Below are 14,883 nucleotides of genomic sequence, written 5' to 3'. Positions count from 1 at the left end.
TTGGTTGCTTATGGCTTTGGAGAAATTTTACTAGTATAACTGCAAGTTACCATAGGCAAGTCGCTTTACGGGAAAAAACAAAATCCTATGGATATCTTTCAGGAAAAACAGAAGAGGGTTGTATTTGGTTATCTCGGTAGTTTTGGAGAAGAAGACGAGACGCATTTTTATTCTGGGAGGTTATCAGGGTAGAGGATGGTGGTTGTTCATGGTAGCTACTCTTGACTTGGCTGAAAGGAAGGTTGCAAACTCTAATCCTGGGGGAGGAAGGGGTAAGAAGGTGGAGGGAGTTCATCTTGTGGCCAGGGGTTGTGTGGGGCCATGGGCAACATTTTTCAATTGTTTGCACTGTGCAGTCGCAGTACACTTCTATTCGAGGGTGGGTGAAGTCAGTAGCTATGTGGCGGCACTGCGATCCATTGGAAGCAACGTGTGTCAGGTAGGGCAGACGAAGACTTTGACTCGACCTGAGTCTAGGACTTTTCCAATTCAAACAGATGGAAGGGTGGGAGATGTTTATCAATATGGATCCAAAAGATTAGGCCTTCTAATACTTATGGGCCCAGGAAATCATGTCGTTTTACTTGGGCTAAGAGAGGTAAAATGGTAGTGGATGTAAGAGATGTGGGAACGAGACCCAAGGGAAGAAGTCTAACTAGAAAACCCGTTTGGAGGCTAGTGGGAAGCATTTCGACCAAGGGTGAGTGTTCAGGTGTCGAACATGATTGTTCTAGCCCTAACATGGGGAGCAGAGAAAACTCGAAGGTTCGGTTGCTTGTGATGAGGGAGAAGACAGAGATGGTATGCTCGATGACGACTTTCAATTAAGTCATTTGTTTGCAGATGAAGCTCTTGAGACGAAAGGGGAAGTTTGAGTAGTTGCGAAGGGCGGGGATATGAAGGAGGGCGGGGAGTTCGTTTTGGAAAAGAAGTTTGGGATGGTGGACAGCTGTGCCTTAGTCCTCGTTGAGGAGGAGGCTCAAGTTTTGACCTCAATAGCTGGGGATGGTGATGATCGAGTATGGTTGACCAAGATGGATGAGGATAGGGTTATTGAAAGTGAAGAGGGGAATACTGTTTTGATCTTCCAAAACATCCAAAAATTCAGCAAGTTAATGGGTGTCACCTTGGAAGGGATGGAGGAATAGGTATTTGTATTTTTTGCTGAAATATACAAATGGAAAATGGTCAAGGGGAAGAGAACAAAGAATGAGCGGAAGGGAAGAACGAAGAGTGAAGCAGGAACACTGAGAGAGCTCAAGCGTCTCTAAGTGTTCGGTCAACTATGATGGTAAGAGGAAGGGCAAGGGAAGGGAAGAGGAAGGGAACAAATTTGTTTTTTTGATGATAAACAAAGTTATTTCTTGGAACGTTAGAGGAATCAATGAGATGAAGAAAAGAAATGTTATCAAAGGTTTTTTGGGGAGGTGGAAACCGGAGGTCGTTTGCCTGCAGGAAACCAAACTTAAATCTTGCGATGCTCAAATGATCAAAAACCTCTAGAAAATGAAAAATGTGGGCGTCCATTTCATCTCTTCTCTTGGACTTGTTGGAGGGATAGCGGTGATGTGGAATGTTGATTTATTAATGTGGTACGGGGGCGGCTTTTTCTATTTCTTGCACATTCAAATGAGGGCAAAGTGGGGAAAAATGGATGCATACAGGGGTATATTGCAAAGGTAACAAGGAGGAAAGAAAATTACTTTGGAAGAAATTGAAGGTATGCAAAAGGAAGTGGGGAGGCAAGTGGATTGTTGGGGGGGATTTTAACATTGTGTTGAGGAGGAAGGAGAGGACCAATGAGTCTTTTCTGGATTTTGTGGCTGGGGAGTTTAGAGATACGATGTAGGAGCTAGATCTGGTTGACCTCCCACTAATTGGCAGTTCATGGACGAGGACCAATCTGTCTTGCTCTCGGGTAGACAGGTTCTTAATCTCTTCTGATTTTCTCTCTCAGCTTGCAGGTTTGCCTCAAAAGACACTTCAAAGGCCCATCTCATATCACTTTCCAATCTGCTTAAGTTTGGATGGTATTCAATGGGGCCCCATTCCATTCTATTTAGACAATCGGTGGTTACATGATGTCAATTTTCGACGATTGGTTGAAGATAGATGGAGTAACTATGAGGTGGAGGGCACGGCAAGTTATAAAGTGGCGTGTAAATTAAGATTATTAAAGAAAGATATCAAGGTATGGGCGAAAGAGGAGATTAGGAAGGAAGGTGAGGAGGTGAACTTATTATTTTCTGAATTGGGGGACCTGGACTCTAAGGAGGGTAGGGTGGGTCTGCAGATTGATGAAATAACCCGAGAGACGGAATAAAATTGTTGTTGGCCCGGAAAGCTAAAATGGAGACACTCGCCTGGAAGCAGAAACCTAGGGAGAGGTGGTTGAAAGAGGGAGACAGGAATTCTAAATATTTTCACATCTTTGCAAGTCATCACAGAAGATGTAATTTTGTTGAGGAGATGTGGGTGGATGGGGTTAAATACAATGGCAATGAAAGCATGAGAGAGGCTGGCAGAACACATTTTATGGGCCTGTATGAGGAAGAGTTCTCTATTAGATCGCAGTTGGGTGGTTTGAATTTCAAGAGAATTGAGGGGAGTAGTAGACAGAGTTTGAAAGGTTGTTAATGAGGTCTTTTTTGCACTGAAATCTTGTGATGGGGATAAGGCTCCGGGTCCGAATGGTTTCAACTTGAACTTCATTAAATCCTTTTGGTACGTTTTAAAGGAGGATATTATGGATGTTTTTCATGAGTTCCATGCGAATGGGAAGTTCGTTAGAGCTTTAAATTCTAATTTTTTAGTGTTGATTACAAAAAAGAAAGGGGCGAATAATATTCGAGATTTCAAACCTATAAACTCGGTAGGGTGCGTCTACAAGATCATTGCGAAAGTGTTGACGCATAGACTTACTGAAGTTTTAAATAAAATCATTGGTGAGTGCCAACATGCCTTTGTAGCTGGAAGGTAAATTCAAGATGCTATTCTCGTGACTAATGAAATTTTAGATGGTCTTACAATGAACAAAGAAGAAGGATTAGTATGTAAGTTGGATATGGAAAATGTGTATGATCACGTTTGCTGGAATTTTGTGCATCACTTGCTGTGTAGGATGGGCTTTGGGGATAAATGGAGGGGTTGGATGTGTACTTGCATGAGAACTACTTTGTTTGCTGTATTGATAAATGGAGGGCATCCAAATTTTTTACGGGTTCTCGGGGTTTGAGACAAGGGGATCCATTGCCCCCACTGTTATTCATCATTGTTATGGAGGCGTTAAATGGAATGATATTAAGGGAAAAACAGCTTCAGCTTATCAGAGGAGTGGAGATTGGCAGAGGTGATGAAGCGATAAAAATTTCTCATTTATTTTTTGCCGATGACACCTTGCTGTTTTGCCAACCAGAAAAGTGATTTCTCCTTCATTTAAAATGCATCCTTCTATGTTTTTAAGGTGTTTCAGGGCTCAACATCAACCTTGATAAGTCTGAACTTGTCAAACTTGGAGATAAAGGTGATGTTTGCTTTCTTGCAAGGGTGTTAGGGTGCAAAACAGCAAAACTCCCTATCAAGTACCTTGGAATTCTGCTTGGTGCTAAGTATAAGGAGAAGAAAACTTGGGAACCGGTGATTGATCTGTTTGAGGCTAGACTTGCGGGATGGAAGAGGAATTTCTCGTCTAAAGGGGGCAGACTCACTTTAATAAAGAGCACCTTTGCAAATTTATCCGTTAACTATCTCACAACTTTAACCATCCCGGTAAATATTACAAAAAGGTTGGAGTCCATTCAATATCGATTCCTTTGGGGCGATGGATAGGGTAGCAAGAAGTTTCATCTAGTTAAGTGGGATGATGTGAAGAAACCCACTCATGCGGGTGGTTTGGGAATACAATCATTGGTGGAATTCAATAAAGCTTTGTAAGGTAAATGGTTGTGGAGATTCTTGAGAGAAGAAGGAAGAATGTGGAGAATGGTGATTATGGCTTGGTGGCAGAGTTGTGCATTAACGGGTGTGGGCAGGGTGGACAGGAGAGGTCATGGCCTGGATTCAAGGAGAACCTGACTTGGAAAGTGGGAAGAGGGAATGACACTAGATTCTGGCATGATCCATGGTTAGAATTTTCGCGATAGCACAAGCCAAAGATATGCTGGTGGAAGAGGCCTATTCGTGAGTGAATAATAGATGTGTTTGGGCAGTTAATGTGAGCAGAAATTTGAATGACTGTGAAGTGGAGGAGTCAAATGGGCAGCGATTCGGATCAGGTGCTATGGAGGGGGAGCAAAAGTGGGGAGTTTTCTATTAGCTCTTACTATTGCAAGTTGATGGGGTATATGCTAAATAACTCCCCCTATTTTTCTAGCAAATTCATTTGGAAAAATTCTGCACCCCCTAGAATGGCATTCTTCGCCTGGGAGGCTTGTTGGGAAAGCATATTAACCTTGGATAAACTGAAGACTAGGGGTTTTATTCTGGTGAATGGATGTTTCATGTGTCTTAAGGAAGAGGAAGACTGTTGCCACCTTCTGCTCAGATGTCTTATTGCTTTTGAACTGTGGAGCTTGGTGAATGGTTTGCTTGGCATCTGTTGGGTACCTGCTGGTTCGATTGAGGATGAGGTTTGGGCATCGGAAGGTGTTGGACTAAAAACAGGAATTGTGGGACTCATTCCCCTATCCATATTTTGGATCATATGGAAAGAAAGGAACTTAAAGAGCTTTTGAGGGAGTTGTAAATAATATTAGTAAACTAAGAGAGAGATGGTTTAACTATTTCAGTTTTCTTATGTTAGACCATGATATCATTAAGGCTGAGGATTTTTGGGGATGTTATTGATATACTAACTAACTTGTACCCCCTCTTTTTTAGTACTTCGCTAATATAGTTTCTATACTTTTTCTTTCAAAAAAATAAATTTCTGGCAAGACTCTTGGCGCAGTGCAGAAAGTTTATGGTCTAAATATCCCAATGTGTATACCATTGCCCAGAATAAAAACTTGAGGGTATGTGATCCTTTCAATGATATGGGCCAGTGTGTGATTACAGTCAACATACATCTCAATGACTGGGAATTGGAGGAATATGAAATTTTTTTGTATCTGATGACAAATGTTAAACTAATGAAGGGGGAAGATATCATCAGATGGAATTTGGGTCGAAGTGGCAGATTCTCTGTTAGCTCATTCTACAGAAAACTAACTAATGAAAATGATCCTGACATAAGTCTTTTTCCCTACAAAGCCATTTGGAAGACTCGGGCTCCACCTAGATAAGCTTTTTTGGCATGGGAGGCAGCCAGGAAGAGAATTTCAATTATAGATAATTAGATGAGAAGAGGGATGACATTGGTTAACCATCGCTTCCTATGCAAGTAGGGGGCTGAGAGTTGTATTCATCTCCTCTTTTGGTGCCCATTCTCCTACAATTTATGGACTTTGGTCTACAGCTTGATGGGGATTAATTGGGTCATTGGGGGATCCATCAGCAAGGAGCTTTTGGCTTGAGAAGGTCTATTCCCGGATAATCCAGTAGCCCACCATATTCTACTTTCTATTGTTTGGGTTGTTTGGAAGGAAAGAAACAATAGGGTTTTTGAGGGTAAAGAAGACTCTTCTGTAAATATTAAAGATAGATGGTTACATTATTTTTTCTCTGTCTTTTTGAGTCAATTTAAAATATCTTGATGATATTGGAGCAATTGTAGATATGCACATTGATATGTAAAATCATTTTTGTACATGGACGGCACTCCCTTGATGCCTTTTTAAATATATTTACTCACTTTTATCTTAAAAAAAAAATCTTAATATTTGAATAGTAATCTTAAATAGTCTACCTAATAATGAAGCTGTGTACATTATTTATACACACCAGATATGTCAAAAATAGGAAATCTAAGAAATTTTATAAATAGAAAAATAGGTTAAGTAGAAATAACCAGGGAAATAGAAAATTTAGAAAAACGAAAAATAAATCTCTCTACTTTTCTTTATTGTAAAACTTTTCAAAATTTAGAAGAAAAAATGAAATCTTCCTAAGAACATTATACTGAGAGACGATAAAGAGACTAAGAGAGAGACGATGAGATGATTGAGAGAGACGATGGTGAGCAGTGATAGATCAAACACTCACATCATCCGTTGGGGTAGTTAATCAAACCACCCATGGTGACCAGTGATAGGTTTTGAAAGAGAATGATTGGAAACAATTAGGGTTTTTTGGTGATTGAGAATAAATCCTTCGACGTGGTGGTGAAGGAGGAAGAATAGTAGGTTTGAGCTTGAGTGAGAACGACAAGGGCTTTCGAATGCCGATTACTGTTTGGGAAAAAGAGGTGAAATGGTTGATGGATAGTATACAAGAGTTTTATTGGGATAAGAGAGGCAAATTCTAGGGACATAATTGGAAGGGAAACATGCACAAATTATATTTGGTGTTAGGAAGGAACATGAGGATTTTCATTCCTAAAGGTGAGGAGGCTGGAGGATGGCGCATGATGATGGCGGTCTTTGGGGTGGCTGGGAGGAAGTGGATGTTATCTTGGAAAAACAGAGAAACGGCGACACAGCTGGAGCCTGAGAAGAGGATGAATGTTGGTGAGGGTGGGGCAAAGTCAATGATGTGTTGCGCTATATGCCACATGGAAATGAGGTTGTGCTTGCAAAATATTTGAAGGACAAGCTGTATGTTGGGAGTCTTGTTCGAAGGTTTGAAGGATAAGGCAATGGAGTTGTTTGAGGGTAGGAGGGAAATGATAAGGAGAGTGGAGCATAAAACAAAGAAGAAAAGCAAACAAGGTATGGAGGGATCCAAGGAGCTGTGTAGATTGCAATTCAGTGTTAACTATGACAACCCAAGGCATGGAAGAAAGAAGGGGGAGGGGAATATGGATGATAACTAATTGATGTAGGAATGCATTATATCCTGGAATATTAGGGGAATAAATTATCATAAGAAAAAATACGTTATCCAAGGATAAATGAGCATATGAGAGTTAGAGGTCATCTGTTTACAGGAAACTAAATTGGAGGATTGTCAAGACTGGGTTGAAAATTGGAGGAATGTCAAGATTGGGTTGCTAGGAGTTTATTGAAGACAAAAGAAATTAGGTGGTGTGGTTTATTGACGAGGGGAGCATATTGAGGGATTTTAGTTTTATAGAAGGATATGACTTTTAATTGTTTGGGAGTAATTGAGGGAGAGCTTTGTATCATGGTTGTTCGAGATTTACAGTAGTGGTAAAAGATAGGTGTTTATTGGGTCTACCATTAGGGTGAAGGAAGAGAGAGAAGCTTGTTGTGGAAGGATCTGGATGAGTGTAAAATGAAATGGGATTTTCCATAGATGGTAGGGAGAGATTTTAATATGGTTTTGAGCGTAGAAGAAAGGTTGGGTGATCATTTTTTGGGGGTCTGTACTGAGGAATTTAAAGAGATTTTGGATAGACTTAACTTGTTGGTCCAATAAAAGATTTAATACTGCATAGTCGCGTATTGACATGTTCTTAGTTTTGGTCTTACACAACTATGAAGTTCTAAGAATTTGCCAGAATGTCAAGGGTTATTTATGATCATTTTCCTATCTATTTGGTGGTGGATAGTATCAAGTGGGCTCCATGTCCTTACATATTTGTGCAAAAATGGCTGAAGGTTAATAGTTTCTGCAAAAAAAGTGGAAGAGTGGTGGAGAGATGTCATGGTGCATGGCAAGGCAAGCTACAGATTAGCACAAAAGATGAAAGTTGTGAAGAAGGCTATTACGTAGTTGAATAGAGTACAGGAGGGGAAGGAGGAGGAGAATGTCAAAGCTACGTTGTAGGAGATTAGGTTTCCTGATAAAAAAGAGGGTGACGTAGGGTTGTCTATTGAGGAACGGGTTAGAAGGGAATCAGTGAAACAAATTTCGCTTGCAATCTACAGCGGGAAGAGATCTCATGGAGACAAAAATAAGGGCCAAATGGATAAAAAAGGATTATAGAAACACAAAATTCTTTCATTATATAACTAGTCACTACAGAAGGATCAATTATGTGAAACACATGGTGATTTAGGATAGAGTGGTGAAAGGTAATGAGCAATTGAGGCAGGAAGTTAAAGACTTCTTTTCCAGCTTGTTCTATGAGAATTTGAGTGTATACCTCTTTTGGATGGGATTAATTTTAGAACCCTAGGTGTTAAAAGCCACGAGGTGTTAGAACGAGAATTTCCAAAGGAGGAAATTTATGAAGAATTTATGCACTGTAACAAGTATAAAGCACCGAATTTTATACAAAAGTTTTGGCATTTGATGAAGGAAGATATTCTAGAAACCTTTAAAGATTTTCATGAGACAAGGATGTTCGTGGAATATCTAAATTCAAACTTCTTTGTTTTAATTCTAAAAGTGGAGAGGGCGACTAACATCAAGGATTTCAAGTCTATCAGTTTAATAGAAATGTACACAAGCTCATTGTGAAGGTATTAGCTAAATGGATGGCAAAAATGTTGGGGGAGGTGATAGGTGAACGCCAGAATGTGTTTGGGGAATGAAGACAAATCACGGACGTAGCTTTGGTAGAAAATGAAGTTGTGGATGAACTATTATATTATAAAAGAGACTGAATCCTTCTCTCTGTTTCCCTTCAAATCTATCTGGAAGACCGGTGCTCCTCCCAGAATTGCTTTTTTTGCTTGGAAAGCCAGTAAAGAGAAAATTTTGACCTTAGATAACTTGATGAAAAGAGGAAAAATTATGGTTAACAGACATTTTCTTTGCAAGTGTGACGCCGAGAGATGCAATCACATTCTTCTTTGGTGTCCCTTTGCCTCAAATTTTTGGTCCATGGTCTTTAATTTGATTGGTTTTACTTGGGTTGTGACTGGATCTGTTCACGATGAACTCTTGGTTTGGAAAGGTTTAAACTCAAGCAATCATGTTTATGGCCTTATCCCTCTTACTATTTTTTGGACTATTTGGAAAGAAAAACAATAGCGCTTTTAATGACAAAGAAAATACTATTGTAAATATTAAGAATAGATAGTTACATTGTTTTGGCTCCATTTTTAATTGTTATAACTTATTATCTTTCAACGACATTGGAGCTATTATCGATATTCTCTTAGATATATAATACTTTTGTACATGGGTCGTACCCTTTTGGTGCCCTTTCTTATTACATTTATTACTTTTATATCAAAAAGAAAAAAAAAGAGACAGAATCCTTTGCAAGCTTGATATGGAGAAATTGTGTGACCATGTTAGCTGGGGATTTATCAATTATATATTTGATGAAATTGGGTTTTGGAGGAGATGGCATAAATGGGTTAAGACTTGCATCACAATGATTTCCTTTGCAGTATTAGTGAATGGTGGACCATCGTTTCTTCTGGGACTACAAGGGAACTTAGACAAGAAGATCTATTTATCTCATTTACTGTTCATTGTTGTTATGAAGCTTTAAACATGTTGATGGTGAGAACTAAAGAAAAAGGGTTTACTGAGAGGTCTAAAGGTAGACACCGTTAAGCAAGTGGAGGAGATCACTCTTTTCTTTCTTGATGATACGTTAGTTTTCTATGAACCGGATATGAACGCTTTGGTTAATATAAGATGTGTTTTATTGTGTTTTCAAGCAGTATCGAGCCTTAAGATTTATCTTGCCAAATTTGAAATTATGAGATAGGATGGAGGGATAGATGTGGAAAGATTGGCTAAACTTTTGGGATGTAAGGTAAAAAAAGCTTTCTATCAAATACTTGGGTATGCCCTTGGGAGCAAAATATGAAGATGTGAGGATATGAGACCCAATTGTGGCCAACTTCGAGAAAAGGTTGGCAGGCTGGAAGAGGAATTTGCTATCCAAAGGAGGCACCTCACTCTTATCAAAAGCATGCTTTCTGACTTGCCTGTGTGTTATATATCTCTTTTAATATTTCTGGCGAAAATTGCAAAGAAACTAGAAGTAATTCAATGCCAATTTCTATGAGGTAATTTGGAGGAACGAAGGAGATATCACTTGTTGGCATGGGATGTTCTCAAAAGACCCTCGCATCAAGGAGGGTTGGGGCTGAAATCAATAATTAAATTGAATAAGGAGCTAGAGGATAAGCGGATTTAGAGGTTTATAAAGAATGAGACTTTTTTTTATGCAGAGTTATTGGAGCTAAGTTTGGTAAAATGGAAAGGGATTGTTTTCCTAGAAGTGTCTCAAGACCGTACGAGGTAGATGTGTGGAAAAGAATTGTATGAGGAGAACAAATTTTCAAAAGTGTATTAGATAGGGGCGGATAATAGGAAGAAAATTAGCTTTTGGACGAATCCATGCTAGGTGAGGAATCACATTGTACAATCACAAGGCACAAAAATAATTTAAGTGAAGGAAGTGTCTAGAGTGATTGGGGTGGGAGAGAGTGGCGTGTGGAGTTTTTAAGGAATCTGAATGATTGGGAAGTTTGTGAGTATGAATACCTTTTGGAAGCTTTGTCTTCTGTGGTTCTGGTGGAGAGTGATGATTAACCAATTTGGACACTCAATCAGAATGGGTTATTTACGGTTGGGTCTTTCTATAAACATTTGGTTAAGAATGATGTTGTGGATGGTAAATTCCCATCATGGCAGATATTGAAAGTAAACACTCCTAGAATCGCTTTCTCTGCTTGGGAAGCAGGTTGTGGGAATATTTTGACCATCGATAAGTTGATTAAATGGGCAAAATTTTGGTAAATGAGTGCTAGCTATATAAGAGGGCTTAGGAGACGTGATCGTACTTTACTTGGTGCCCCTTAGTGTCTAAGTTATGGTGCATGGTATATGGAATTTTGGTCTTCAGCTGGGTAATAGTGGGGAGTCTAAGAGATGATATTTGGGCATGGAAAAACATGTAGATCTCATTCCTCTTACAACTTTTTGGCTTGTATGGAATGAAAGAAGTAGAAGGACTTTTGATGGGGAGGATGAGGGAGTTTGATAGGGTTAGAGATAGTGGTATTAACTTTTGGGTTTTTTGGTTATAGGTAATTACTTATACACTATGGAGAATTTTGATAACCTCATCGAAGTCTTTATTTACCTGTAAATATCTTTTGTATACCGGTTGATACTCCCTTAGTGCTTGTAACTAATGAATACATTTTATATTTTTTATTTTAAAAAATAAAAGAAATTAAATCTTCCTATTCCTTTTAGATAACATTCCAAAATGTTATATACTTTTATTTGTTCTGTCTCATATTTCTGATTATTGAAATATGCCCATATTTTAGGAATTAATTATTATGCATCAAAAGGTTCTCCAAATAAAGTGATTTTCAATGGAGAAAGTTAAAGAGAGAAAGTCCTCAACATCACAGGATTTTCTCATATCTCTTTTTCTTGTTACTTGTTTCCCTCAACTGTACCTGATTGGCAAAAATGAAGATTTTGGTGTTTGTGAGCAAATTCTTTAACATCATTCTAGAAGGCTGGTGACATGCTTCAGATTAAAGGGAATGGTTAAAAATAATTTTTTTATAAATATCTTGATGATATTAAATTATCAGCGAGACTTATGAATATTTTTTATTGTAAAATATCAAACTAATAAATTAGTAAAAAGTAAAATTAGTAAATATACTCATTAAGAAATATTATTCATTAAGTATAGCACAATTAATAGCTAATTAGCATTTGTTTTTCAGTTTTTGGTATCATATTTTATCTCTTAGCCAGAAATGACTTCTGCATTTAATTAAAAGTGCTCATGGTTTTGGGTTTTGTCCAAGCTTCTGCTGTTTTACTGCAGAAGCACAAATTAGAAGTTAGACCAAAGATGTACCATCATATTTTAAGGTCGCTAGGGGGTAGCTTTGAGAGAGCGCTTATAAGCCCTCTAAGAGTAGCTTAGCTTGAGGAAATGTTTATAATAGTTCCAAATAATTATAAAAATTTGAATTTCAGTTTCTATTATTTTAAACACAACAAAGTAATCAATTTGTTTTCTCATTTTAACAAAACTGAGAGCTTGTATTTGAAAAGGATTCATCAAATTACCAAAACAATTCATCAAATTATTTGAAGAGATTTGCAGCTTATAGACAGTTGAAGGGCTTATAAAGTCAATAATTTATGAGTTCCTATATTTTAAGCTGAGTCAGACACCTTTTCAGTTTTTTTGTTTTTACAGCTTGTAGCTAAGCAGAACTTATCATTTTCTTTTTCAAAAGTTATGGTCAAACTTAACTTGTATTTGTGGAACTGAGATATCATTTTCCCCTTTTTTTTTTTTTTTTTTTGAAGTCTCATGCAGACAAAAGGTGGATACAACTGTTGAAAACAATGCTTGGGAAGTTGAAAGGGCATTTACTCGAGTGCCAAACAACATAGCTGAGGATGATCAACCTCTGTCAAAATGGATTGGAGGAATTCATTCCTCGAATGTCGAAGAGTCAAGTAATTTAATTGGTCCTATTAATACTTTCCTGATTTTATAATTTGTTATCTATTTTTTCTGAGTTGGGTATATCTGTCTAGGAATTTTATCTGGCCGGACTATCAATGAATGGAATGAGGCGAGAGAGAAACAAGTCAATCTTGTGATGGAGGGTTCTGTACTTGCTGGCAAAGAGAGTGATGTCTCTAACGAGCATCAAACATTATCTTTTGTGAAACAATCACCTATTTGGGAAACCATTGAATCTATGGAAATTTTTCAACTACTTCCCCAGAGGCCACATTTCCGTCCTTTGAGTAAAAGCAAGGAAGAGTATCGTGAAGGATCAGCTATTGGCATTATGGTAACATTTGCCGGTCTGTTTGAGAAGATTTCCATGTTGCAGTTGGAAGATTCTAAGAGTGTATTTTACAGCATTCTGGAAAGTCTTCTTGACCTAGAGAAGCATGGATTCGATGTTACAGTTCCGAGAAATCGTGTAAATGAACTGCTGTCTATTAAAGATGGGGAAGGACAACTCCTTGATGAGTCAAAAGAGGCCGAAAAGGAGATAGAGGTGCATACAAACAAAATAACAGAATTTGATGAAGAGATGGAAGACATTAGAAAAAAGATTAATGAATTAGAGAATCAACATGCAGTTTTAAAATCAAAGAAGGAAGCTGAGAATCTTGTGATTGGGAGGCTGCGGTTACAGGTTGATGATCTTAACAAACAGACTGAGAATGCAAAATCTGAGTTTCGAGAAGCAGCTACTGCCCCTTGGAAGTAGTTAAGAAGATAAGTATTAATTTTATTTCATTTACTAGTAAAATGCAATTATATCGGCAATATTCTAGGTCTGATCTTCTGCTATATGTAGCATCAGTTGTGTTCGGCCTCAGAATCGTCTTCTTGTATATTTCATCAATTGATAGATGTTCTTGAAAATGAAAGCCTTGTTTTGAAAATCAGAAGTACTTGTGTCATCATTGACACCCTTCAAGAATTGTAGGACTGGATCCAGTAGTTACAAAATTTAAGAAAATTGGATTCAAATTTGAATTCTCTTGTTTCCCAGTTTTTTTTTTTTTTAAAGAGAAAATTTTGATAAATGTAGTGTGGAGGGTTAATCTAGTATGGAGTTTTGTTTTGTTTGGTGGGTGTTGATAAGTATAGTAATTGCCCTAGTTGGTCACTGAATTTCTACATTTTGGGATGGTAAGGCAATTATGCAATTAGGCAATGCTACATCGTTTTCCATTTAATTTCTTGGATGCATCAAATTTAAGGGCATGACCCTTTTCTATTTTTTAAAAAAATTAAAACTTTTCTTTGGATGATTTGAAAAACCTACTTTCCCCACAGTGGTTCAATGCATTTAGAATTTTGTTTCTGCAATAATATATTCAAGAATCAAAATTAAGTCATCAATACAAAGTAACTGTTCCCCAACGTATAGGAGATTTTATTTTCATTACCCTTGAGAGTTATTTATAGTAATTTTATCGGACCACACAGTATATATATATATATATATATATATATATTCTGACATTGTTTAATTTGGTTGGTATATTCAATAATACGAGCAGATGGTAGGTAACCTAAGAATCTGTTTAGACAAGAATGATAAACTTTTGGTGGTGGAAAATTTTGGAAGGAGAAGTGGGTTTATTAGTTATTATTAGATAATTAGGCTTTCTTAAGATTGTTTTAAACACTGGTTTTGATCTATGAAGTATATGGTAGTAATGATTCAAACAGAATCTAATTTAAATTATCATTTATGCTTTTTAAACATTTTTTAACCTGATTAAAACTCTAATGAGATGGAATTTCAAGTACAAGATTTAAGACTTTTTTCCAACTACTTCAAAAGAGACATTTAATTTATTGGACCTCTTAAGAAGCAATTGATGAGCAATCCTTCTTTATTTGTTCAACAATAAAAGTACAAATCAATCAATACAAGGAAACATAATCACAAAAATCACCCAGCTTATTATATATATATATATATATATAAATTTCTACTTATTTCCATCTAGCTTCTTTAACCCACGTTTACACACAGTGAAAAGAAGAAGCACATGATACTTGCTATCAAGAACCTCCATGAGGTCTTATTTTATATGACAATTTATGGAATTTTTTTTTTTTTTTTAATCTTTGATAAGCTAAATAAATTAATCATTGATATAACAAAAATTATTCAATAATTTGTAATAACTTGTAAAGTATATAATTTTTTAATTAATTTCAAAAAGTGAACTAGCTTTTTTGTACTGTATTAAAATTTGTTATGTAATTTATCCTTCTTTATGTAACATTCGGATCCAAAATTTAGTCCGGCATCAATTTTCGTGCGATGAAAATAATTAACAATATTATTTTAATTTAATTTTATTAATTATTTGAGAAAAAAATAGGTTATGGATGTAAATGAAAGTAATTTTAAAAAAAATTGGTGAAAATTTGAGTTACAA

The 14,883-nt window shown here is 37.0% G+C and overlaps 1 protein-coding gene across 1 annotated transcript in view; it reads left to right on the top strand.

Moving 5' to 3' along the window:
* Positions 1 to 13,459, top strand: part of DUF6 (agenet domain protein) — a 29,149-nt gene extending 15,690 nt beyond the window's left edge. The window contains exons 8-9 of the mRNA XM_088220371.1: positions 12,262 to 12,414; positions 12,496 to 13,459. Of these exons, the coding sequence (XP_088076497.1) occupies positions 12,262 to 12,414; positions 12,496 to 13,187 (845 nt within the window). The 3' untranslated portion in view covers positions 13,188 to 13,459. The remainder of the gene's footprint in view (positions 1 to 12,261; positions 12,415 to 12,495) is intronic.
* Positions 13,460 to 14,883: the final 1,424 nt, after the last annotated feature.

Source organism: Carica papaya, chromosome 5 (genome assembly GCF_054855325.1).
Source record: "Carica papaya isolate Zhongbai chromosome 5, ASM5485532v1, whole genome shotgun sequence".
Lineage (NCBI taxonomy): Eukaryota > Viridiplantae > Streptophyta > Magnoliopsida > Brassicales > Caricaceae > Carica > Carica papaya.
Note: the sequence above shows the minus strand (reverse complement) of the source record. Positions and strands in the feature narration are given on the sequence as shown.